This window comes from Oncorhynchus mykiss, chromosome 27 (genome assembly GCF_013265735.2).
Source record: "Oncorhynchus mykiss isolate Arlee chromosome 27, USDA_OmykA_1.1, whole genome shotgun sequence".
Taxonomy (NCBI): Eukaryota; Metazoa; Chordata; class Actinopteri; order Salmoniformes; family Salmonidae; genus Oncorhynchus; species Oncorhynchus mykiss.
The window spans coordinates 16,695,390-16,721,782 of record NC_048591.1 but is presented as its reverse complement, the minus strand read 5'-3'; the positions used below and the strand labels follow the sequence as shown (position 1 = coordinate 16,721,782).

Here is a 26,393-nt window from a genome sequence, read left to right as displayed (position 1 = left end):
GTGGCATCTACATGAACATTCTCCTTTATGCTAGGTAAACACAAATGCATTTCTGAATATGATATATTATGCTTAAGCCAAATACCTTTGGCCCATATTTCATCTAATGGGATAGCCGAGTCCGGCCTGGTTGCCAGTCTGTTCAACTATTACATGCCATTCCTTGCATTCCGTGTCATTTGTCAAGATAGAGAGTAGGAGAGGATTGACACAGAGACTGGTACCCAGACTAAGTCGGGTCTACTATGAAGTAGAAATGCCCAGACAGATGACATGCTCTATCCAAACCGATGATATACAACACATTCTTCTATAGCTTTTTATTACATATCAGATGTTTGGTTAATCATCAGACCATGTGACTATTTGTTCACATAGGGCCACAGAAGCACAGAGCCATTATTCGGAAAATCACAACCACTTTGTGAGAATGCTGATGTGTATTTAATGACTGCATGAGATTAAGTTCACACAAAAAGACAGTTTGCCTTCACTTAACCCTGAAGGGGAAATATTACTGAAGACAATTCACATTGAAAAAACATCAGCCCAAGGTAAATAATGAATGGTAGACAGCATTACAAGTTAAATACAGTATGTTGACAACATAACACATATACGACGACACTAATCATAACACACTCAAATTGTGCCGAAACTGTTAATGTATTTATATCTGTCATTTTTCCATAATGATTTGTTTGATGTCATAGTTAAAAACAATTGTCCAAATGTTAATTACATTGAATATGATTCTCTTTACATCACATGAAAAAAAAAATGTGTTTGTCCTTTCATAGAAAATTAATGTCACAGCTTTAAAAAGTAATAATCAGATACCAAGTTGAAAGGATAGGTTATAGATTCTCAAAGATAATGAACTGGACCACGGGACAATACAGTAGCGTGGGCTTGCTATCTGTAAGGTGGCTGCATTGGCCTATGGTTACAGTAGCATACAGCCTGTAGTAACTGGTTATTAAGGCATACTAAGCAAACCATAAACCATTCTCAAACCAGTTCAAACCTCCACTGCTTCTACGTTTGGATTGACTCTTTCCTCTGCATTACAAAGTCATATGACAAGAGTATACCTTAAGAGAACCCTGTTCCATCTGATATAGTACCCTCAACGGCTATATAACTATTCCTGTGCATGCTTGGGTTTCGTCTTGTTTCACACATTAACATTATTTCATTGATTAAAGGAACCCAAACATGTATTCTTATAGCACATAGTTAGCATGCTGATGGGTTTCTCCCCCTCCCCTTTTGCAAAATTCCCAGGTTTTCCAGAAATCATGGTTGGAACTTCCAGGAATCAGGAGTGAATTCATCTTGAAACCCAGAACCCAATGCAGGCCTCAGGTTACGGGTGGGGAAAGAGACTAGGTGGGAATAAGCAGAACATCCAGATTCCTAAAATCAGAATTTCTGGAAAACCTGGGGATTTTGGGACAGTTACCAGAATTGTGCAACTTTACCTCAGTTACACCTTTACTTCTAGATACATTAACTGTGAACAGTATTACTACAGTACTACTGCAGTAATACTACTGTTACTACAATAGGTCAACAGCAGTAGTCTTGAAACAAACAGTTCCATCTGAAATTTAAACAAGAATCCTGCTTTCAGTTTATATTCATATCACCTACGTGACTTTTTAAATTCCGGTGTCCTCTTCTCACCAACATTGAACACAAATAACTTAGCGATTATACATCAGGCTACCTACACACAACGTCCATCTTAGTTACTATAATATTTGACATTATTATAATGTCATTATACCGTTCATTATGAAGATTAAAGTGCTTAACAGTTGTATCAAACCCTAGTAACATTTCTAGAGGCTATTAGTCAACTAAAGCATATATGTATAGATAGATTTCTTTATAGAAGAATACAAATCGTGTTGTAATTAAAGCTCATAAAGGAAAGAGAGGAAGAGGACACGGGGTGCATCCCAAATGGCACCCAATTCCCTTTGTAGTGCACTATAAATCAGGAATAGGGTGCCATTTTGGAAGCAAACCTAGCCTCTACTCTAGGCACTTGGGTAGATCTGAAAGAATAGGATATGTTTAATCAATATGGTAGTACCTCAGCCTTTCCCTTTGACAGACTATGCAGGTAGAAGTTGCCAATTTGCTTACACCTATCCAGACCTCTCATATCGACACCAGTGCACTGCGGGTAAGGGCTATGGTAAGTGTCATGGGGTTAGGTGTTGACTGTCCCAAATTGCACCCTATTCTCTATATTTTGTCTGGTCAAAAGTAGTGACAATATGGAATAGGGTGCCATTTGGGACGTAGACTTGTTCCCGGATGGGGCCTATTTGTCCCGTTTCTCTACTTGTTTCTGGTTAGTATTAGGGTCCCGTAGCTGGTAGTCCTCCAGGATGGCCACGGCCGTCTGTTTGCCAGTCTTCTTCACCGCAGCTTTAATGCCCAGGTTGTCAATGTTGAAGGCGGTGACACCCATGTTAATGGCTGAGTTCACAGCATGGTCTGTGGCCTGGCCGGCTGCAGCGCCATACCTTATAATCACACACAACCAACTGTTGAGAGGGGGAGGGCTGCAGGAAGGAGGGCAATTACAGGGAACAGCAAGGACAGCAACATGCAACTAGCATTAAAGCCCCCACCCATGCAGATCATGAATTCAACAGAATTATTGAAGTTGTCTGACTATTCATAAATCTATAAATATACAACTGATTATATTGTGGGGCTGGTGACTGCACTTATTTCTACAGATAATACACATCAATTCAATAAGTGCATCAATTCATACTATGATTATGTATTAGAAATAGTTATATTGTTTTCAATAAAGTCAGGAAAAAGAGTTGGTTAGTTAGACACCAGAGAAATCAGTGTCAGCCACATGTTGAATTACGGGAGCATAGCCCAGTAGGATAGAAGAGTAGCCTGTTGAGAGAGTACAGGTGAATCTAGCAGCTTTACATTCAGACCACCTAGAAACAGAGGCTAAGCCTTGGCCATGCTGCTCGTTATTAAGGAGGGTTCATTAAAGGCTGGCTTTAAATACATGTCTTCTTGTCATTAGGAGGGTCTAAGATGTTTTGTAGACCCCTAAATCTGAAAAATAAGTGGAAGAGGGAAATGTACAGTAAGTGCTTGCTTGTTTTTTGCTTATAAAACACAAGTAAGTGTTTGCAAGATACACCGCAAAAACCTGGTTTAGCAAAACCTGGTCCAGCAAAACCTGGTCTAGCAAAACCTGGTCTAGCAAAACCTGGTCCAGCAAAACCTGGTCTAGCAAAACCTGGTCCAGCAAAACCTGGTCCAGCAAAACCTGGTCCAGCAAAACCTGGTCTAGCAAAACCTGGTCTAGCAAAACCTGGTCCAGCAAAACCTGGTCCAGAAAGCAAAAGAACAGACATACACATCCGAGCTAGGTGGACAGGAGCAAATGTAGAGTCAAGCAAGTAGTACTGCCAATCAGACATGGTGAATGAGCTGAGCACAGAACACATTCGGCTGGTAGCCTAGTGGTTAGAGCGTTGGGTCAGTAACTGAAAGGTCCCTGGTTCGATTACCCAAGCAGACAAGGTGAAAAATCTGTCCATGTGCCCTTGAACAAGGCACTTAACCCTAATTTGCTCCATGAGCGCCGCACTACTATGTCTGACCTTATAAAATAACACATTTCACTGCACCTATCCGGTGTATGTGACAATACAACATCTTTACTTATTTTGACATGGGGGCGTCTCAAATGGCACCCCATTCCCTATTTAGTGCACTACTTTTGACCAGGACCCATAGGCTCATCGAGTGCCATTTGAGACGCAGACATGTTGAATGAGAAGAGCACAGACAACACGTTGGTTGAAGTGTACTGAGAAAGACTTACTTATGCTTGACAGTGTTGACGGTTTCGGAGGCAACAGAGACGGTGATGTTCTTTGCTGCTACTTCCAAGCCAGTCCACATGGTAGCGAAGCCTTCAGGTAGGATGACAGGAACCACAACAATGACTAGACACTTGGTAGAATAGGGGGCACATCATCCATGTGAACCATCCTTAAGGACAAGACAGACCAATAGGAACGACGCCCATGAGTAGCGAATGGCCGTCCTATAGCCTCTGGCCATAAAACATCGGCCGCCATTATCTATTAATTTCCCCTGAATCTCCACTGTTCGTTGACAGCCAGCAGGTGATCTACTGCGCACGGCCAACGTTCGTGTTGTTCTGTCTTGTCCTATACAATGAGTAGTCTAGTGACTATAACAACCACAACAGTGACAGGTACCACACATGTACCTTGAACTCCGCTAGCAGCCACCACCATGGCTCCATCAATGTTGGATCGTCCATCTTTGTCTTTCTTCATGGACTCCGGGACCAACTTGCCTCCATGTTTCTTCACGTGGGGAGCTAGCTCTCTACCCACACACCCTGCCACCATACACACACCGTCCACTACAAACACACCCCGTCATAACACAACACGAACACCGTCATAACATAATACACACCACCACACACAGTCCACTACAAACGCAACACACACACAACATCATAGCACAAAACACATCCCATCATAACACAACCAGTCATAACACACACCACTCATAACACAACACACATCCGTCATAACACAACACACACCACCATACAAATCATCAACTACTAACACAACACACCCATCCACAACCAATCAGACAGTCAACTCCTTCCAACACCAAAACCAATCAGAGAGTCAACTCCTTCCAACACCACAACCAATCAGAGAGTCAACTCCTTCCAACACCACAACCAATCAGACAGTCAACTCCTTCCAACACCACAACCAATCAGACAGTCAACTCCTTCCAACACCACAACCAATCAGACAGTCAACTCCTTCCAACACCACAACCAATCAGACAGTCAACTCCTTCCAACACCACAACCAATCAGAGAGTCAACTCCTTCCAACACCAGAACCAATCAGAGAGTCAACTCCTTCCAACACCAGAACGAATCAGACACTCAGCTGCTTCTCACCAAGGAACTGGCTGACGCGGACAGCGCCCCCGGTGGCCTGTTTGGCTACATGCAATCCCTTGGAGACAGAGGGGCTGACGTGGGCTGGCTTGTCCTCTGGGGTGATGTGCTCCCGCAGTTTGGACGCCCCCTTCTGGATGGCTATGCCAGTGAACTCAGCCCCCTTCACCAGGCCCCAGCTCAGCCACGATGCCCCTGGATGGAAAAAAAACACAGTAGGTGTGAGTGAAACACAGCATACATTCCCTAACCTTAACCCCTACAGCCTCGGGTTAGGATGCCATTGGTTAAGGTTAGCGTTGTTGGGGTTAGGGCCCTGGGTCTGACCTGTGAGGATGCCGCTGGCCACTTTCTCACTCCACTCTGGCAGGTTCTTCTCCTCCTCCTCTGCTGCTGCTGGGGCCTCCTCTTCTTCGGGGGGAGCAATAGACACCTTCTGGCTCAGGTTGATGCTGTCTGCTGCCTCATTTGGAGCCTGCAGCAGGACTTGTATTAATATGGTGCTTTGAAACAGCAGTTTTATGACACCTGGTGGTGTACATGTACAGCATTGGCAGAAGAACATAGAAGTTTGATTAACTCTGCTTCGTTGTCATGGTCCTCTTACAACAAATACAGGACTGGATAGCCTAGCTGTAGCCTAGTAGACCCTGCCTCATGGTAACTTCAAGTGCATAATCCTAACTCTCCTAGTCACATCATAGTAACCTCCCAGTAGTAGCCTCCTGCTAACCTAGGGTGCCTCTTCTCCCTCTATCCCCATTCTGATCACAACGTCTCATTCTTCTCCAAACAAAGAAATGGTCACCAGACATTTCAGATGTCTCCTTGCTTGAGGAAAACAGACAGAGGGGCATTGTTCTAACACCATCATTGCTATTCTCAACAAGACACAACCTCCTAAATGTACATATATTCAATATGTGATCATGAAACGCCTACTTGTTTATTGCATTCCATCCCAGAAGCAGCTGTCCATGTGAGAGGTAGTTTATCAACAACATGCCCTCAGTTAAAACCTGGCTGAATACTGTTGCTCGGAGACAGAACCCCCGTCTGACTCCATTACTGTAGTGACTACTGAGGCCGTGTTGTGTTCTAGCCAGATAAGAGCATTAGCACACATTAATGCTCTTCATCTGCCTGACGTTCTAAATTCCCTAACTGCTGAGGCCAGGCGTATTCAGGGAGCAAGCAGTGCAGTAGAGCCTTTAGTGTATGTATCCCAAATGGCACCCAATATCCTACATCGTGCACTACTTGGGACCAGGTCCCATAGAGCTCTGGTTAAAAGTAGTGTGCTGTGTAGGGAATAGGGTGCCATTTGGGAAACATGGACATTTCTTCCTCGACCCACAGTGTCTGCCCTATACCCTCAGTATCTGCCCTATACCCTCAGTATCTGCCCTATACCCTCAGTATCTGCCCTATACCCTCAGTATCTGCCCTATACCCTCAGTATCTGCCCTAGACATTGAGAAGGCCCAAGACCCACAGGTGAAGTAGAGCGCCTTACAGCAGCAAGCAGTCATTTTCACACCAGAATAGAGCAGCATTTACATCATTAGTAACATCAGAAATATGGACCAATCAAATATTGACCAATCAGACTGAATCGTTATTGAGGCTAGAGAGAGCAGAATAGCTCATGTTAATCTACTACTGCGTTAAATCTAGGCTGTCCGAAATGGACCACTATTCCGTATGCTGTCCACTATTTTGACCAGGCTCTGTTCAAAGGTAGGGCACTATGCAGAAAATAGGGTTCCATTTTGGGATAAATCCCTAATTTGAATCTTACATTCCACTGGGATCATTGTCTGGGAAATAAGAGAACACAGAACAACACTTGGGAATGACGTCAAACTGTCGCTGTTTCTGAATCTGAACTGCTGATTAAGAATGGATGTAGGCAACCCTGTCATTCTTTTCATCCAAAGTCCATATAACCTTCTGCACAAGGTAACATGTCATGGTGTGGTGTGACAATGACTCAAATACACCTGAAATCAGCAAAAATGCATCGGGCAGAGAGACAGATTTATAATTCTATTACTAATATTCTATTACTATTCCTTGGACCACCAGACACCTTCATATGAGCCAGTCAGAGAGCAGGACCCTACGGGCCATGGTCAAATGTAGTGCACTATATAGGGAATAGAGCGCCATTTGAAACACAGCCTCAGCAGCTCACCTGCACCCGGAGGTCTGTCATCTGGGACAGCAGGTCCTGGAACAGCTGTCTGTCTTCTATAGACAGTTCAGAGGACAGTACAACGCCCACGTAGGACCCCGGGGCAGACGCCATCATGTCGGGGAACATGAACACCCCTGTGTTACACAGCAGGACGGGGGAGTCAGTGGCCATCAGCGGGTACAGCCAATCACACACCTGGAACACATCAACAGTATAACCCATCACACACCTGGAACACATCAACAGTATAACCCATCACACACCTGGAACACATCAACAGTATAACCCATCACAAACCTGGAACACATCAACAATACAGCCAATCACACACCTGGAACACATCAACAGTACAGCCAATCACACACCTGGAATACATCAACAGTACAACCCATCACACACCTGCAATACATCAACAGTACAGCCAATCACACACCTGGAATACATCAACAGTACAGCCAATCACACACCTGGAATACATCAACAGTATAACCCATCACACACCTGGAACACATCAACAGTACAGCCAATCACACACCTGGAACACATAAACAGTACAGCCAATCACACACCTGGAACACATCAACAGTACAGCCAATCACACACCTGGAACACATCAACAGTACAGCCAATCACACACCTGGAACACATCAACAGTACAGGGAGTTTATACAGAACAACTAACCTAACCCCCCTCCCCAGACCAGGCTTACTGGGATATTCCACAATGACAAGTCGACCCCAACCCACCCCAACTCCATGATACAGTACTGTTAACTCACTGTGAAGACAAACACATCAAGTGGGCTGTTACTATCTCTGACACTCCCACATAGCCATACAGCTGTTGATTATATTCAGGCCTTGGTGAAACATTAATAAGAGTTGTATTATTTCCATTTCCTTATCTTATCACCAGTCTCAGTACATGTTTACACACTTCAGGTGCATGTGTGCTAAATACTACGGTCTGACATAAACGTTCTGCCATGTAATTCTACAGTGCATCAACGGGCCATTCAGTCACATTAGTCCTTTAGTCTGAGTCGGTCCAGTGCTGAGGTGTGGAAAGCATGGGAACAGTATTACTGAGGAGGGGAGAACCTTCTCCACTGTCCTACTCACTTCAGACACACAGCGTGGGGTGTTTGTGTGTGTCTGTGTGATTGTGTTATCGATCTCAGGCTCTGTTCAAAGACTAGTGGTGCTGGTGTAATATTCTGTCCATGTGGCAGGCAGCAGACAGACCTCTGGCTCTATGCTGCTGCTGTCTTGTCATGACACCACAGGGACGGGGAAACCAAAGAGGGAAACCGTCCCCCTATAATCTGGCTCAACTAGGCCTACATTCCTACATACAGGAAAACACAGGGAAGATTCAACACCCTGTCTGTCTCTTTGCTGTAACTAGTTGTGACACAGGTATCTGTAAACCTGACAGAGTGGCCACTGGGGTTTCCCACCATGACATCATAGAGAACTCCTGCCTGGGATTAGGGCCACTGAGTCACTAATCACATGATGTAGGACACAGATCATTAGTTAGCCTATCCCACATATAAACGAGCCCAATCTTATTCTAAACACCAACCACACACACACACACACACACACACACACACACACACACACACACACACACACACACACACACACACACACACACACACACACACACACACACACACACACACACACACACACACACACACACACACACACACACACACACACACACACACACACACACACACACACACACACCTTTGTATGACAGGGAGTTTATGAGCAGAGGCAGAGCAAATCACTTATGATAAAATCGTGTTAGAGTGCACAACGGATAGAGAGAGATCAAAGAAACAGATACCAAGAACCCTGTGATTTCATCATACACTGAAACACTGAGATACAATAAGTGTTGACACTATATTGAGGGCACTGTAATTGGCAACACCCACAGTAGACAGTGACTAGAATTCATCACCCCATCCCTCTTACCTGCAGGAAGGCTGGGGGCCGGTTGGGCACTCTCTCTGACTGCTGGCTGGTGAACTTGACCATCCGCAGGTACCCTGGGTAGGAGGGAGCACTGACCTGGCCGTCAGGTGTGACAAAGAATATCTGTACCCCGTGAGGCAGGAAGAAGAGTTCCTCTCCATCCTCCCCCAGGCTATGAGGAGAGGGGGGAGAGGGGGACATGTGGCTGTAGAACTCCTCTCCCACCAGCGACATTTCTCCAGACTCTGTCCCGTAGGAGATAGTCAGGTGGCCGTCAGCCGCCTGGGAAGAGTAGGCTGGGGGCAGCTCGCCAGGCACCACAGACTGTCTAGTGGGAGAAAGAGGCAAGGAGGGAAACACACTGCCTCCCACAGCTCCACTTTGGCGGTTAATCATCAGCAGCTTGGGTGGAGACAGCCGCTCTGGTTTCTCCTTCTCCAGTTTGGGGTAGAGGTTTGAGTTAGAGGCTGTCCCTGGGACTCCATTAGAGGCATCTAGAGGTGGTGGGAACTCAGGGTCTGGGCTGGTCTCTAGGACCGCCAATCGAGTGGTGATGTTGTTCAGAGTCTCCTGCATCTTGTGCTGCATCTGGCGGGCTGACTCCCAGGAGCACCCCACACACTCATGCCCCTGTGAGGGCACACTGATGGCCCGGAGGAGGTGCTGGCGTCCCTGTGTGTACTGGGCCAGGGCCTGGGCCTTGTGGCCAGCTTCATCCTCGGTCAGGCCCCTGTTGATGCACTCAAAGGCCTTCTCATAGCCGTCTTTGATCAGCTGCAGCCTGGCTCTGTCAAAGGCATCTTGACTGGCTTCCTCCATGCCTGCAAAGAAGACAAGAAAATACATCCATCTGATGAGATATCTCTATGAGGATCTGTTCACACCACAAGTAGCAATCTAACTGGCAAAGGTTAAATGATAAGAATGAATTACCAATAGCTAGCTAAATAGCTCAATTCAAGGAAGCAACAGTTGAGAATCTCAACAACAGCTAACTATTTAGCTAGCATAGCTCTTTACATGAATTATGCATAAAGTCAAAGGCAAGCAATACCATTACTGTAACTAGCTAGCTAGGTTTGCAACGAGAGTAACTTATTAGTTATCAGGTAATAACATCTAAATCCCCTGCTTGAATAGCAAGCAAGCCAATTAGTTAGCTAGTTGTGTGTACTTTACCCTTGGGGTGTCGGTAGCTAGCTAGCTATCATGAAAACAAAAAAACAAAACAAAAAAACTTTAAACATTTTGTCAATCAAAAGCCATCTAATCTGATAAATCATTACCCGCTAACGTTAGACGACAAGCTCCTGTCAAGTGAATGTGATCAACGTCTGACGTCTGTCTTTTTAGCAGTCTGAACTAGATTTCAAGCTTTTCTAGCAAGGGAAGGTTCTGTGTCATGCGCCTCCAACAACCATGTTAGGCTAATCAACAAAAGAAAATGTAGCGAGAACGAGATCCCCGACCCTCAAAGAGTTGAACTGATGGAATTCTGGAACAGTTTTGTAATCTTCTGTGTTTACACGTCTTTTCTACGGCGAAGTATAAGAGACAAACAGTTCAAAGTCATAAAGTAAGTCACGATAAGACTGATGAGAGCCAGAGGAGGGCGCTGTTGCTCTTCCCTGAGAGAAGGGCCACAGTTTTCCACTTTGCCCCAGTCTGACAAAGTGAGAGCAAAGAGAATCTGATGGGGGCATAACTGCGGGAAGGAGTGCCCTCTTCTCATACAGGAGTAATAAAGGCCTAATGCACTAATTTAGTGAGTTTATTTTATTCTACATTTTACATTAAACATGTATTCTTTAATTGTTATTTATCATGGGATGCTGCAGCACCCTCAGCACCCTTCCTTCCAGCGGCTATGCATTCATTATTGAGTCAAGTGTTAGTTTTACACTTAAGACATGACTCTACGATGTTTGAATTTTGTCTCTTGTATAATACATTCTATACATTCGTTTATACTGGATTAAGCATACATTTTTGTTAACTGTAATTTAGGTTCCAACACTCCATCTTGTGCCAATCTCAGTTCTTGGTTTCAATCGTTTATTTGTACTAAGAGATTGTCAATTGGATAGGCTTTCTGCAAGGTTTTGTATATCTTACCTATAATATGAGTATCATTTTCTGACTCAAATAGGATTCCCTCAACATTGCTCTGATGTCCAAAAGATTTCAGGTTGATATTTGGTGATATAAAACTTTCAAATTGTATGTATTTGAAAATGTCTTCAATGGTCAGTCCAAAATGGCTTTTTAATTCTGTCATGTAAGTAATTGTATTTCCTATTACCAAGTAATTTACAATTTCTATGCCTTTAGTATACTGTGTGGGCCAATTTACTGTTGAACTTTACAGTTACTTTACATTAGTGGCAGGGCTCTAGACTTTTTTCCCCCAGTGCTAAGTAAGACAACTGAGATGGTAGTTTATAAGTCAAAGTAAGCTATTTCATATAACATATTCAGGGAATGCATGATTTATATTTTGATGTGCAACCTGTCAAAATAAGATCCAGAATTATCAGAATTATTATCTTTGTGCGTGTTGGCCTAGGCTATAAACTATGGTTCACCATGGGCCTGATTCCAACCCAAGTTAAGCCCGCATAAATGGAACATAATTCCCTTTTTATGCACTTTTCTCTCTATGCATATTCTGACCTTGAATTTAAGCATGAGAATAGCATTTTGGGTTGAGATCGAGTAAATGAAGGTGTGGCTGAGGTGTGTCCACAGATATGCTGTATTCTGACCTTTACTTAATTCCCTCAGAATTCCACCACCTTTACGCGCAAGGAAACCATGAATAAGGTCTAACGAACCTAGCGGTTCCAAGTACTTTGTTTTTTCCGTTAGAAATAACACCATTCTCTATTTACTGTCATGTATAACTTGATAAGAGCTAGGTAAATGAGGTAAATTAGTCATTTGTTTGGATAAGAGAATTGTAAATATAAATGACAGCCATATGGCAGCAAAGTGAAACATATCGACATATTTCCCACAGTAAAGTTTATGAAATGCTGTGCCATTCTGCGAAATGTAAATTGTACAGCCTTTTAACTTACAGGGATGGTCACTCTTGAATGTCTTAATTCTACGATACCTAACTTTCTGCTTCCTATTTCTATCATGTTAAATATTAGCCACGATCAGTATCGACCATCAGTAGGCCTAATAACAACACATATTGATCCAACTGCCAATGTACTATTAGTTCCCTTCAATTGGTTTAGCCTACATTATCATTCCATTTAATTACATAATTGTATTTACCTTAATTTGCTTCCTCTGTAAACGCAGTTACAGCCATGTGGTTGTTGCTGAAGATTGTTAGCAACAATTGATAATAAATAAATAAAAATGACATGTAGGCTAATTAAATCGTTATGGAGCAGAGCGCAGACCAATCCAAAACAATTTGAACCCGACGGATGGCGCAATACTTGGCTGTGTCATCACACAATTCCATGGTTAGTGCAGGCAATAGACGAGGGTATAGCCCAGACACGGCGTCAAGTGATTAAGGGGGCAATTTGGGGGTTCATGCATTGGAATTATATTGAATTATACTTATATAATCACGCTATACCACAATAAACATAAAGTTCAAATGCAGAGACTCCGAGATCATTGAGTGCTTTTGAAATATGTAGCCTCTGTATCAGCACAATGGACAGCTAGGCTGTTCTGGTATTCAATATAGGCTACAAGATAGATAGGGCAATTCACCTATTACAAACAGCCTAAGTGAATGCAGCCTTACACACAGCTGCCTTACCAAAATAATGCAAACTGAAAGCAGAAAGTAGTAGCGTAGTTATCCATGCATGGAAACAAACATAGTGAATAGCAGTTTGGCTTAGAATCCTGACACAACTGCGAAAGCTAACGAATGCAAACAGATCAAAACAGCGGTACCAAGGAGTAGGCCTATTAAACTAAATATCAGATCGATAAAGACATGAGACAATCTATATTTAGGCTAGTTACATTAACAGTAAACAAAAAGTCGAATGGAGATCCAAATAACCAAAACATGGCCCACAGCAGTGAGATGCAGCCGTGCACAGCTGTCTTGCCAAATAAATAGGCCAGAGGGCCCGCTTCAAACATGGAAAATCATCCCACTCGCTCATGAGTTCAGGAACACGTTGTGATATGGCACAATACCCTTCTGTGAATCAAATTCAACCCACATAATCAATTAAGCAATGCCAGCCTACCATAAACACGTTTCCAACACCTACAGTTCCATTTACAGCAACGAAAACCAATAGGCTACCAAGAAAACTATAATAGAAAGTAGCCTATCTACAATGCCTTCTGAAAGTATTCAGACCTGTTGACAGACCCTTTACTCAGTACTTTGTTGAAGCACCTTTGGCAGGGATTACAGCCTCAAGTATTCTTGGGTATGACACTACAAGCTTGGCACACATGTATTTGGGGAGTTTCTCCCATTCTTCTCTGCAGATCCTCTCCAGCTCTGTCAGGTTGGATGGGGAGTGTCGCAGCACAGCTATTTTCAGGTCTCTCCAGAGATGTTCAATCGGGTTTAAATCCGGACTCTGTCTGGGCCACTCAAGGACATTCAGAGACTTGTCCCGAAGCCACTCCTGCGTTGTCTTGGCTGTGTGCTTAGGGTCATTGTCCTGTTGGAAGGTGAACCATTCCCCCAGTCTGAGGTCCTGAGCGCTCTGGAGCAGGTTTTCATCTTGCTGTACTTTGCTCTGTTTACCTTTCCCTCGATCCTGACTAGTATCCTAGTCCCTGCTGCCACCACCATGTTTCACCGTAGGGATGGTGCCAGGTTTCCTCTAGACGTGACGCTTGGCATTCAGGCCAAAGAGTTCAATCTTGTTTTCACCAGACCAGAGAATCTTGTTTCTCATGGTCTGAGAGTCTTTAGGTGCCCTTTGGCAAACTCCAAGCGGGCTGTCATGGGTCTTTTATTGAGGAGTTGCCTCCGTCTGGCCACTACCATAAAGGCCTGATTGGGGGAGTGCTGCAGAGATGGTTGTCCTTCTGGAAGGTTCTCTCATCTCCACAGAGGAACTCTGGAGCTCTGTCAGAGTGACCATCGGGTTGTTGGTCACCTCTCTGACCAAGGCTCTTCTCCCCTGATTGCTCAGTTTGGCCGGGTGGCCAGCTCTAGGAAGAGTCTTGGTGGTTCCAAACTTCTTCCATTTAAGAATGATGGAGGCCAATGTGTTCTTGGGGACCTTCAATGCTGCGGAAATGTTTTGGTACCATTTCCCAGATCTTTGCCTCGACACAATCCTGTCTCTGAGCTCTACGGACAATTCCTTCGACCTCATGGCTTGGTTTTTGATCTGACATGCACTGTCAAATGTGGGACCTACTGTGGGACAAGTTTGTGCCCTTCCAAATCATGTCCAATCACGTTGTAAAAACATCTCAAGGATAATCAATGGAAACAGGATGCACCTGAGCAGAATTTCAAGTCTCATAGCAAAGGGTCTGAATACTTATGTAAATAAGGTATTTAAGTTTTTTATTTGTAATACATTTGCAAAAATGCCTTAAAAGCTGTTTTCATTTTGCTATTATGGGGTATTATGTGTAGATTACTGAGTTGTTTTTTAAAATCCATTTTAGAAAAAGCCTGTAACGTAACAAAATGTGGAAAAAGTCAAGGGGTCTGAATACTTTCTGAAGGCATTGTATAAAGACGAGAGGGCCTGAGAGTAGGTGGCAGTATAGAGAGGGGCCTGAGGGACGAGGGGCCTGAGTGATGAGGTCTGCAGATGGAGGACACTCAGTGACCCCTCTCTCTCTCCCTCGGGCCTCAAGGAAGAGCAACAGCTCTCATCAGACACAGTAAAAACATGCAGCTACAGTGCATAAAGAGAGGATGGAGAAAAAAAATGTTTATTTCATGCAAGCCTGTGTTAGTGCAGTGTCCTGTAGACGTTTTGCGAGTGATTCAGTGAAGGTAACACAGTGAAAGACATTGGGGGGGAAATGAAAGAATAAAGCAAGCAAGGGGCTCTCGAGTGGCGCAGTAGTCGAAGGCACTGCATATCAGTGCTAGAGGCGTCACTACAGACCCTGGTTCGATTCCAGGCTGTATCACAATCGGCCGTGAATGGGAGTCCCATTGGGTAGCGCACAATTGGCCCAGCGTCGTCGGGGTTAGGGTTTGGCCGGGGTAGGCCGTCATTATAAATAAGAATTTGTTCTTAACTGACTTGCCTAGTTAAATAAAGGTTCAAGAAAACAATTAAAAAAGGAAGTATGGAAAGATCACAGAGCTTGGAAACACACAAAAAAGGAAGGATCTGAAAGGGTTCTTGCTATCTGGGCTCCTACCTCCCATTGAAGTTGACATTTTAAATGGTTAAGGAGACGGTAACGGTTACGTTTAGGGTAGGGAGATCCCAAGAAACCGAGTTTGTCCTACCCGAGTTTGAGACACCCCGGAAGGGACATCAAAGCATTTTAATTGGTTAACAGCATTTGCCTTGTTGTGCACCGCCAAACCAGATACTTTATTTAGCTAGCTAAATTCATAGCATGGCTTGATTGATTTATATAGTTTGGTCAAGCGTACACGTGACACACTAGTTACATTAACTTACCGGTAGCTTAGCTTAGCTTGCTAGCTAGGTGTTGTCAACTTTTCAATGGTGCGTCTTTTAGTTTCAACTTTAGCGTTGTCATTTTGAGCGAGGGTAAACAAGTTTAGAAACGAAACCGTGGGTCGATCTGCTAAGACAGCAGAGTCAGAGATGGCTATCGCCCACGTCGCTACAGAGTATGTGTTCAGTGATTTCCTCCTGAAGGAACCGGGTCAGGGAAGGTACCCCGCCGTGCGCACTGAACTAGCCGTGGACAAGATGGTGACTTGCGTAGCGGTGGGACTCCCTCTCCTCCTCATCTCTCTAGCCTTCGCCCAGGAGGTCTCTGTGGGTGAGTAGGTCACGGGTGTGTGTGTGTGTGTGTGTGTGTGTGTGTGTGTGTGGTGGGGGGGTTACGTGTTTGCGATGAATTAATTATTAAATCATAAATGCTGATATCATTTAGTGATTATTATCTCTGTGTTTGTGTTTCTGTCTGTCTTTCAGGTGTTCAGATCAGCTGTTTCCCTCCAGCTAACTTTTCCAGGCGCCAGGGCATATATGTGGACTCCTACTGCTGGGCAGCCTTACACACTCGAACACTACAGTTATGGCAACACAAGGTAACCTACACTTGCAGACTATTCATAGGGCTACACAAGGGCAAACACAGAGAACTAATACTTAACTGTTCTCCTCTTGCTCTCTCTCTTCTCTTTCCTCTCCCTTTCCCAACCCTCCTCTCTCTCCCTTTCCCAACCCTCCTCTCTCTCCCTTTCCCAACCCTCCTCTCTCTCCCTTTCCCAGTTCTTCCCCTATATCCTGCTGTTGGTAGCAGTAATTATGTATAGTCCAGCAGTTTTCTGGGGTTTCTCTGCCTCGCCTCTGCTTCAGTCAGACCTCGGCTTCATCATAGAAGAGCTCGACCGCTGCTACAACCGTGCTGTCACTCTGGCTAAACGCATGGCCACTGCTGGGGAACACACAGACAGGTAGGCTGACTGGGTTGGATTCATTAGGCATCAAACAGACTGAAAGGCTGGAATGGAATTAATAGAACGTCATCAAATCAAGTGTTATGTCACATGTGCCGAATACAACAATACAACCTTACTGTGAAATGCTTACTTACAAGCCCTTAAACAACAATGCAGTTCAAGAAATAGAGTTAAGAAAATATTTACTAAATAAAAAAGTAACACAAATAACAATAACGAGTCTATATACAGGGCGTACCGGTACCAAGTCAATGTCTGGGGGTACAAGTTAATCGAGGTAATTTGTTTATGTAGGTAGGGGTAAAATTTGTGGCGCAGCGGTCTAAGGTACTGCATCTCAGTCCAAGAGCCATCACTACAGTCCCTGGTTTGAATCCAGGCTGAATCACATCCGGCAGTGATTGGGAGTCCCATAGGGCGGCGCACAATTGGCCCAGCGTCATCTGGGTTTAACCAGGGTAGGCTGTCATTGTAAAAACAATGGATTTATTTTTTCTTAACTGACTTGCCTAGTTAAATAAAAAATTAAGTAAAGTGACCATGCATAGATGATAAACAGTGCGTAGCAGCAGTGTCAAATCAAAGGTGAGGGGGGGTTGGGGTGTGTTAATGTAAATCGTCTGGGTAGCCATTTTGATGAATTATTACAGCAGTCTTATGGCTTGGGGTTAGAAGCGGTTAAGGACCCTTTTGGACCTAGACTTGGCACTCCGGTACCGCTTGCCGTGCGGTAGCAGAGAGAACAGTCTATGACTTGGGTGACTGCGGTCTTTGACACTTTTTTGGGGCCTTCCTCTGACACCGCCTAATATATAGGTCCTGGATGGCAGGAAGCTTGGCCCCAGTGACGTACTGGGCCGTTCGCACTGCCCTATGTAGCGAATGCTGAGAAATTGCCATACCAGGTGGTGATGCAACTGGTCAGGATGCTCTCGGATGCAGCTGTAGAACTTTTTGAGGATCTGGGGACCCATGCCAAATTTTTCAGTCTCCTGAGGGGGAATAGGTATTGTCGTGCCCTCTTCACAACTGTCCTGGTGTGTTTGGACCATAATAGTTTGTTGGTGATGTGGACACCAAGGAACTGTCTTGCTCATGTTGAGGGAGAGGTTGTTGTCCTGCCACCACACGGCCAGGTCTCTGACCACCTCCCTATAGGCTCTTATCGTTATCGGTGATCAGGCCTACCACTGTTGTCGTCAGCAAACTTAATTATGTTGTTGGAGTTGTGCTTGGCTACACAGTTGTGGGTGAACAGGGAGTACAGAAGAGGACTAAGCACACACCCCTGAGGATTAGCGTGGCAAATGTGTTGTTGCCTATCCTTACCACCTGGAGGCAGCCCGTCAGGAAGTCCAGGATTCAGTTGCAGAGGGAGGTATTTAGTCCAAGGGTCCTTAGCTTAGTGATTAGCTTTGTGGGCACTCTGGTGTTGAACGCTGAGCTGTAGTCAATAAACAGACTTCTCACATAGGTGTTCCTTTTGTCCAGTTGGGAAAGGGCAGTGTGGCGTGCGATTGAGATTGCTTCATTTGTGGATCTGTTGGGGCGGTATGCGAATTGGAGTGTGTCTAGGGTTTCCGGGAAGGTGGTGTTGATGTGAGCGATGACCAGCCTTTCAAAGCACTTCATGCCTACCAACGTGAGTGCTATGGGGCGGTAGTCATTTAGGCAGGTTACCTTCGCTTTCCTGGGCATAGGGACTATGGTGGTCTGCTTGAAACATGTAGGTATTAGAGACTCGGTCAGGAGGTTGAAAATGTAGGTGAAGACACTTGCCAGTTGGTCTGTGCATGCTCTGAGTTCACGTCCTGGTAATCTGTCTGTGAATGTTGACCTGTTTAAAGGTCTTGCTCACATCGGCTACGGAGAGCGTGATCACACAGTCGTCTGGAACAGCTGTTGCTCTTATGCATGCTTCGGTGTTGCTTGCCTCAAAGCGAGCATAAAATGCCTTCAGCTCGTCTGGTAGTCTCACGTTACTGGGCAGCTCAGGGCTAGTTTTCCCTTTGTAATCCGTAACAGTTTGCGAGCCCTGCCACATCCGAGGAACGTCAGAGCCGGTGTAATACACATGGAGACCGTTTGAAGTGTTTGATACTGTTCCATTAATTCCATTCCAGACATTACTATGGGCCTGACCTCCATCACTGCTAACCCACTCTCTCACACTCTCTCCCTCTCTACAGTGGTGCGTCCGACCCTACTGAGGGGTGTTTCATGTACCCGGTGGTGGAGCAGTATCTGCTGACCAAGAGGAGGAGTGTTGTGTTGTTGTGGCGCTACCTGCTGTGTCGAGGCCTCAACCTGCTCACCTTGCTTTTGGCCTGTGTCTACCTGGGCTACTACCTCTGCCTCGCATCCCTCACTGACCAGGTAACTAACCCTGACCCACTGACCAAGTGGGTCTAGTCATAACGCACAACATAAATTAGGGTCAGTTATCTGGCTAACTAATTGGTCGTAAATTGTGATAATCCCCACAGTTCGGCTGTTCCCTACGCACCGGACTCCTGGCCAATGACACCTCGATCCCCGACCAATTACAGTGCAAGCTGGTCGCCGTGGGCGTTTTCACTTTGCTAAGGTTTTTATGCCACCTTTTTAGCAAGTAATTGTTGTTCCCTTTTTAAATGAAGTTGACTGGATTGTGATTTCAGCTTTGTTAACCTGCTGGTGTACGCCATGCTGGTTCCCGTGGTGATATACTCCACTCTGCGCCCTTTCTTCCAATCACACACCCATTTCCTGGAGTCCTACCAATCACTGCCTACCACCGGTGTTCTGCCGCTACCCCAGGGGCAATGGGATGACCTGACACTCTACTTCCTTTTCCTGGAAGAAAACCTCAGCGAGCTCAAGTCCTACAAGTACATGAAGGTGTGTGTGTGGGTGTGTGTGGGTGTGTGTGGCTGTGTGTGGCTGTGTGTGTGGCTGTGTGTGGCTGTGTGTGTGTGTGTGTGTGGCTGTGTGTGTGTGTGGCTGTGTGTGTGTGTGGCTGTGTGTGTGTGTGGCTGTGTGGCTGTGTGTGTGTGTGTGTGTGTGTGTGGCTGTGTGTGTGTGGGGCTGTGTTATAGGTGTTGGATTTTCAAGTTTTTATTGTCACATGCACAAGTACAGTGAATCTTGCTTGCACTTCCCTAACAATGCTGTAATGAGTATCAGTAGTACGATAGAGAATAGTCAAGTAGAACAAAAACATAAGAAATAAGAAGAACGTAAGTAAGTAAGCTTTATACAGTCAGTTGCAGGGTCAGTGCCAATACCACATTTATAATGTGCAGGGATTCTGGAGTGGTGGGGGTAGATATGTATAGGGTTAATGTGATTAGGCATCAGGACATGCAGTACCAGTCAAAAGTTTGTTCCAGGGTTTTTTCTTTATTTTTACTATTTTCTACATTGTAGAATACAAGTCAAGACATCAAAACTATGAAATAACACAGTCATGTAGCAACCAAAAAATATAGTTTACATTTGAAATTATTCAAAGTAGCCACCTTTTGCCTTGATGACAGCTTTGCACACTCTTGGCATTCTCTCAACCAGCTTCATGAAGTAGTCACCTGGAATGCATTTCAATTAACAGCTTAAAAGTTTTTGGGGAATTTCTTTCCTTAATGCATTTGAGCCAATCAGTTGTGTTGTGACAAGACAGGGGTGGTAATTCAGAAGACAGCACTATTTGGTAAAAGACCAAGTCCATATTATGGAAAGAACAGCTAAAACAACCACCCTTCATCACTGTCAAATGCTCCTTAAAACACTTCAGCAAGCAGGCCTTTCTAACCGACCTGGCCCGGGTATCCTGGAAGGATATTTACCTCATCCCGTCAGTAGAGGATGCCTGGTTATTCTTCAGAAGTGCTTTCCTCTCCATCTTAAATAAAAATGTAGAACTAAGAACAGATATAGCCCTTGGTTCACCCCAGACTTGACTGCCCTCGTTTTGCATTCGCATCGAATAGCCCCCGCGATATGCAATTTTTCAGGGAAGTCAGGAAACAATATACTCTGTCAGTTAGGAAAGCTAAGGCTAGCTTTTTCAAGCAGAAATGTGCATCCTGTAGCACTAATTCCAAAAGGTTTTGGGACACTGTAAAGTCCATGGAGAATAAGAGCACCTCCTCCCAGCTTTCCACTGCACCGAGGATAGGAAACACTGTCACCACCGATAAATCTACGATAATCGATCATTTCAATAAGCATTTTTCCATGGCTGGCCATGCTTTCCACCTGGCTAACCCTACCCCGGTCAACACCTCAGCACCCCCTGCAGCAACTTGCCCAAACCTCCCCCACTTCTCCACCCAAATTCAAACAGCTAATGTTCTGAAAGAGCTGCAAAATCTGGATCCCTACAAATCAGCTGGGCTAGACAATCTGGACCCTCTTTCTAAAATTATCCCCAGAAATTGTTGCAACCCCTATTACTAGCCTATTCAACCTCTCTTTCGTATCGTCTGAGATTCCCAAAGATTGGAAAGCTGCCGCAGTCATCCCCCTCTCCTTAGACCCAAACTGTTATAGACCTATATCCATACTACCCTGCCTTTCTAAAATCTTTGAAAGCCAAGTTAATAGACTATGCAATCTGGTTTCCGAGCTGGTCATGGGTGCACCCCAGCCACGTTCAAGGTCCTAAACGATATCATAACCGCCATTGATTAAAGACCGTACTGTGCAGCTTTCTTCATTGACCTGGCCAAGGCTTTCGATTCTGTCAATCATCGCATTCTTATCGGCATACTCAATAGCCATGGCTTCTCAAAGGACTGCCTCGCCTGGTTCACCAACTACTTCTCAGATAGAGTTCAGTGTGTCAAATCGGAGGGCCTGTTGTCCGGACCTCTGGCGGTCTCTATGGGGGTGCCATAGGGCTCAATTCTCGTGCAGACTCTTTTCTCTGTATATATCATCGATGTTGCTCTTGCTGCTGGTGATTCTCTGATCCACCTCTACGCATGACGACACCATTCTGTATACATCTGGCCCTTTGGACACTGTGCTAACAAACCTCCAAACAAGCTTCAACGCCATACAACACCGTGGCCCCCAACTGCTTTTAAATGCTAGTAAAACTAAGTGCATGCTCTTCAACCGATTGCCACCCGCCTGGCTAGCATCACTACTCTAGACGGTTCTGACTTAGAATATGTGGACAACTACAAATACCTAGGTGTCTGGTTAGACTATTCTAGAAAATAGTAAAAATAAAGACCCTTGAATGGGTAGGAGTACAAACTGTTGACTGGTATTGTACATGTTAAACAGAGTAGCAGCAGGACATATGATTGTATGTGAGTGCCTGTGTGTAGAGTCCATATGAATGTGTGTGCGGGCAAATTAAGTCTGAGTGTGTAGTGTGCAAAAATAGAAGGGTTTTTGAAGCCATTAAATATCTATTTAGCAGTCTCATTGCCTGGGTATGGAAGATGTTCAGGAGCCTGTTGATGTCAGACTTTTTGCTCCGGTACCGGTTGCTGTGTGGAAGCAGAAAGAACAGTCTATGGCTTGGGTGGCTGGAGTCAAAAAATTTCCGGGCCTTCCTTTCACACCGCCTGATAGAGAGGTCCTGGATGGCAGGTAGCTTGGCCCCAGTGCAGTTGCCATACTAAGCAGTGATGCAGCCAGTCAAGATGCTCCCAATGGTGCAGCTGTGTTAACATTTTGAGGATTTGAGGGCCCTGCCAAATCTTGTCAACCTCCTGAAGGGGAAGAGGCTATGTCATACCTTCGTCACGACATTTGCGTGTGTGTGTGTGTGTGTGTATATAACTGTATAGCTCTGTGTTGTAGGTGTTGGAGTTGCTAAGAAGGAGGGGGGTATGTGAGGGCGAGGACTTTGATGCCATGGGACTGCTTCAGATGCTGTGTCTGGTGAAGACTGATGTCACAGACGGAAAGAGGAGCAACACAGCTACCTCCAATGCTAGTGACAATACCTCCAATGATAATGCTGGCCTTAATGCTAAAGCTAATGACAACCCTATTGCTAAAGCTAGCCATATTGCTAATGCTAACCCTGCCGCTGGGGAGGCCAGCAGCAAGGCCCAAGTCCCCAGTCCAGCAGCAAGGCCAAAGTCCCCAGTCCAGCTTCTCCAGACCCAGGCTGATGCCAGACCAGTGCCACTGAGATGACAGGTGAGTCTGAATCAAATAAAATTTTAATGTTCACATACACATGGTTAGCAGATGTTAATGCGAGTGTAGCGAAATGCTTGTGCTTCTAGTTCCGAATGTGAAGTAAAATCTAACAAGTAATCTAACAATTTCACAACAGCTACCTTATACACAAGTGTACATATATGGCTGAGTGATGGCCGAACAGCATAGGTAAGCGGCAGTAGATGGTGTAGAGTATATACATATGAGATGAGTAATGTAGGGTATGTAAACATTATATAAAGTGCTATTGTTTAAGTGACTGGTGATACATTTGTTACATCCAATTATTAAAGTGGTTAGAGATTGAGTCTGTATGTTGGCAGCAGCCACTCAATGTTAGTGATGGCTGTTTAACAGTCTGATGGCCTTGAGATAGAAGCTGTTTTTCAGTCTCTCGGTCCCAGCTTTGATGCACCTGTACTGACCTCGCCTTCTGGATGATAGCGGGGTGAACAGGCAGTGTCTCGGATGGTTGTTGATGATCTTTTTGGCCTTCCTGTGACATCGGGTGGTGTAGGCGTCCTGGAGGGCAGGTAGTTTGCCCCCTGTGATGCGTCGTGCAGACTTCACTACCCTCTGGAGAGCTTTACGGTAGTGGGCGGAGCAGCTGCCGTACCAGGCGGTGATACAGCCCGACAGGATGCTCTCGATTGTGCATCTGTAAAAGTTTGTCAGTGTTTTAGGTGACAAGCCACATTTCTTCAGCCTCCTGAGGTTGAAGAGGCGCTGCTGCGGCTTCTTCACCATGCTGTCTGTGTGGGTGGACCATTTCAGTTTGTCCGTGATGTGTACACCGAGGAACTTAACTTTCCATCTTCTCCACTGCTGTCCCGTCGATGTGGATAGGGGTGTGCTCCCTATGCTGTTTCCTGAAGTCCACGATCATCTCCTTTGTTTTGTTGATGTTGATTGTGAGGTTATTTTCCTGACACCACACTCCAAGGGCCCTCACCTCCTCCCTGTAGGCCGTCTCGTCAAGTCTACCACTGTAGTGTCGTCTGCAAACTTGATTAAGTTGGAGGCGTGCATGGCCACGCAGTCATGGGTGAACAGGGAGTACAGGCGAGGGCTGTGAACGCACCCTTGTGGGGCCGCAGTGTTGAGGATCAGCGGGATGTTGTTTCCTACCCTCACCACCTGGGGGCGGCCCGTCAAAGTCCAGGACCCAGTTGCACAGGGCGGTGTCAAGACCCAGGGTCTCGAGCTTAATGACGAGATTGGAGGGTACTATGGTGATAAATGCTGAGCTGTAATCAATGAACAGCATTTTTACATAGGTATTTCTCTTGTCAAGATGGGTTAGGGCAGTGTGATTGCGATTGAGTCGTCTGTGGACCTATTGGGGCAGTAAGCAAATTGGAGTGGGTCTAGGGTGTCAGGTAGGGTGGAGGTGATATGATCTTTGACTAGTCTCAAAGCACTTCATGATGATGGAAGTGAGTGCTATGGGGCGATAGTCGTTTAGCTCAGTTACCTTAGCTTTCTTGGGAGCAGGAACAATGGTGGCCCTCAAAGCATGTGGGAACAGCAGACTGCGATAGGGATTGATTGAATATGTCCGTAAACACACCAGCCAGCTGGTCTGCGCATGCTCTTAGGACACGGCTAGGGATTGGAATCCGTGATTGTAATCCGTGATTGACTGTAGACCCTGTTACATACTTCTCGTGTCTGAGCCATTGAATTGAGACTCTACTTTGTCTCTATACCGACGCTTAGCTTGTTTGATTGTCTTGTGAAGGGAATAGCTACACTGTTTGTATTCGGTCATGTTTTCAGTCACCTTGCCATGATTAAAAGCAGTGGTTTGCGTTTTCAGTTTTGCGCGAATGCTGCCATCAATCCACGGTTTCTGGTCGGGGAAGGTTTTATTAGTTCCCCTGGGTACAACATCACCGATGCACTTGTTAATAAATTCGCTCACCGAATCAGAGTATACATCAATGTTGTTGTCTGAGGCTATCCGGAACACATCCTAGTCCGCGTGATCAGATTGGTCGGACCACTGTTGAACAGACCTGGGCACGGGCGTTTCCTGTTTTAGTTTCTGTCTATAGGCTGGGAGCAACACAATGGAGTCATGGTCAGATTTGCCGAAAGGAGGGCGAAGGAGGGCTTTGTGTGCATCGCGGAAATTAGAGTAGCAATGATCCAGAATTTTGCCAGCCAGGGTCGCCAATTCAATATGCTGATCAAATTTAGGGAGCCTTGTTTTCAGATTAGCCTTGTTAAAATCCCCAGCTACAATAAATACAGCCTCAGGATATGTGGTTTACAGAGTCCAATGAAGTTCTTTCAGGGCCGTCGATGTGTCGGATTGGGGCGGGATATACATGGCTGTGATTATAATCGAAGAGAATTTTCTTGGTAGATAATGCGGTCGGCATTTGATTGTAAGGAATTATAGGTCAGGGAAAGAAAGGACAGGGAGGAGAGGAAGGAAGGGGAGAGGAAGCTAATTGGAATTATAATGAAATTACAAACTATTCTACAAATAAAACAAATATCGGATTTGAAATTTGTAATGTTCTATTTGACCCCCAGAATTTTCTGCTCTCTTGCCAGGCAACAGTGGAATGGAAGGCGGAGTGACGAGGGGGCGGTCCGACAGTGAATGAGCTGATCGTTGCCATGAAGGAACAGCCCCAGTGGGTTGAGGGACACTAGGAACCAGAGCGGTTCTAAGACCCAGACACTCAACAAGCCATTATCTAAACAACTCAGACTAAGGATTAGAAGAGATGTCAATGGGACACTTAACTAACGCCAGTGGTACTAGCAAACACTGTCATGAAGTCGCTTTGATGTCATCGGGGATTTGAATTGGACACGCAGTTTCTGGGTATTTTCCTATATGTAAAGCCATACTGCCCAAGGTGTATTTGTGTGTGGTGGTGGCGGCATACTGTATGCAGAAGGGTCTAACTATGGTACCACTGAGGATTTCCTACACAGGACAACTTGATACAGCTGTTGATAACAAAAAAAAGCCAGAATATTATCAATGTATTATGCAATTACATGAAGAAATCGTAGCTATATTCAATACAATTCACAAGTTGATATAAAACCTACAGTTGAAGTCAAAGTTTACATACACTTAGGTTGGAATCGTTTTCAACTTTAAATGATTCTGATGGGCTATTTGACATCATTTGAGTCAATTGGAGGTGTACCTGTGGATGTATTTCATGGCCCACCTTCAAACGCAGTGCCTCTTTGCTTGACATCATGGTATATCAAAAGATATCAACCAAAGAATTGTAGTCCTCCACCAGTCTGGTTCATGCTTGGGAGCAATTTCCAAACACCTGAAGGTACCACGTTCATCTGTACAAACAATAGCACGAAAGTAAGGAAAGGAAGAAGACACGTTCTGTCTCCTAGAGATGAACGTACTTTGGTGCGAA

The 26,393-nt window shown here is 45.1% G+C and overlaps 2 protein-coding genes across 7 annotated transcripts; one reads left to right on the top strand and one right to left on the bottom strand.

Moving 5' to 3' along the window:
• Window positions 1-305: 305 nt before the first annotated feature.
• Window positions 306-15,975, bottom strand: LOC110507643 (spartin). Of its 6 annotated transcripts, XM_021587761.2 has the most exons (9): window positions 10,508-10,816; window positions 9,222-10,042; window positions 7,224-7,421; window positions 5,354-5,501; window positions 5,027-5,221; window positions 4,301-4,459; window positions 3,887-3,977; window positions 3,059-3,108; window positions 306-2,543 (listed from the first exon to the last, which is right to left on the bottom strand). In XM_021587761.2, exons 2-9 carry the CDS (start codon window positions 10,038-10,040, stop codon window positions 2,503-2,505), a joined length of 1,701 nt encoding a protein of 566 aa, XP_021443436.2. In that variant the 5' UTR covers window positions 10,041-10,042; window positions 10,508-10,816; the 3' UTR covers window positions 306-2,502. The 6 variants fall into 6 exon arrangements, with proteins under 6 accessions (XP_021443436.2, XP_021443433.2, XP_021443431.2 ...); XM_021587758.2 differs by lacking the exons at window positions 3,059-3,108; window positions 10,508-10,816 and adding an exon at window positions 15,839-15,975 and having other exon boundaries at window positions 306-2,582; XM_021587756.2 differs by lacking the exon at window positions 3,059-3,108 and having other exon boundaries at window positions 306-2,582.
• Window positions 15,961-26,393, top strand: LOC110507644 (pannexin-1). The gene is made up of 8 exons (XM_021587763.2): window positions 15,961-16,169; window positions 16,325-16,440; window positions 16,625-16,809; window positions 19,005-19,191; window positions 19,302-19,402; window positions 19,476-19,695; window positions 22,615-22,959; window positions 25,549-26,393. The coding sequence occupies exons 1-7, from the start codon at window positions 15,989-15,991 to the stop codon at window positions 22,954-22,956; spliced, it is 1,332 nt and encodes a 443-aa protein (XP_021443438.1). The 5' UTR covers window positions 15,961-15,988; the 3' UTR covers window positions 22,957-22,959; window positions 25,549-26,393.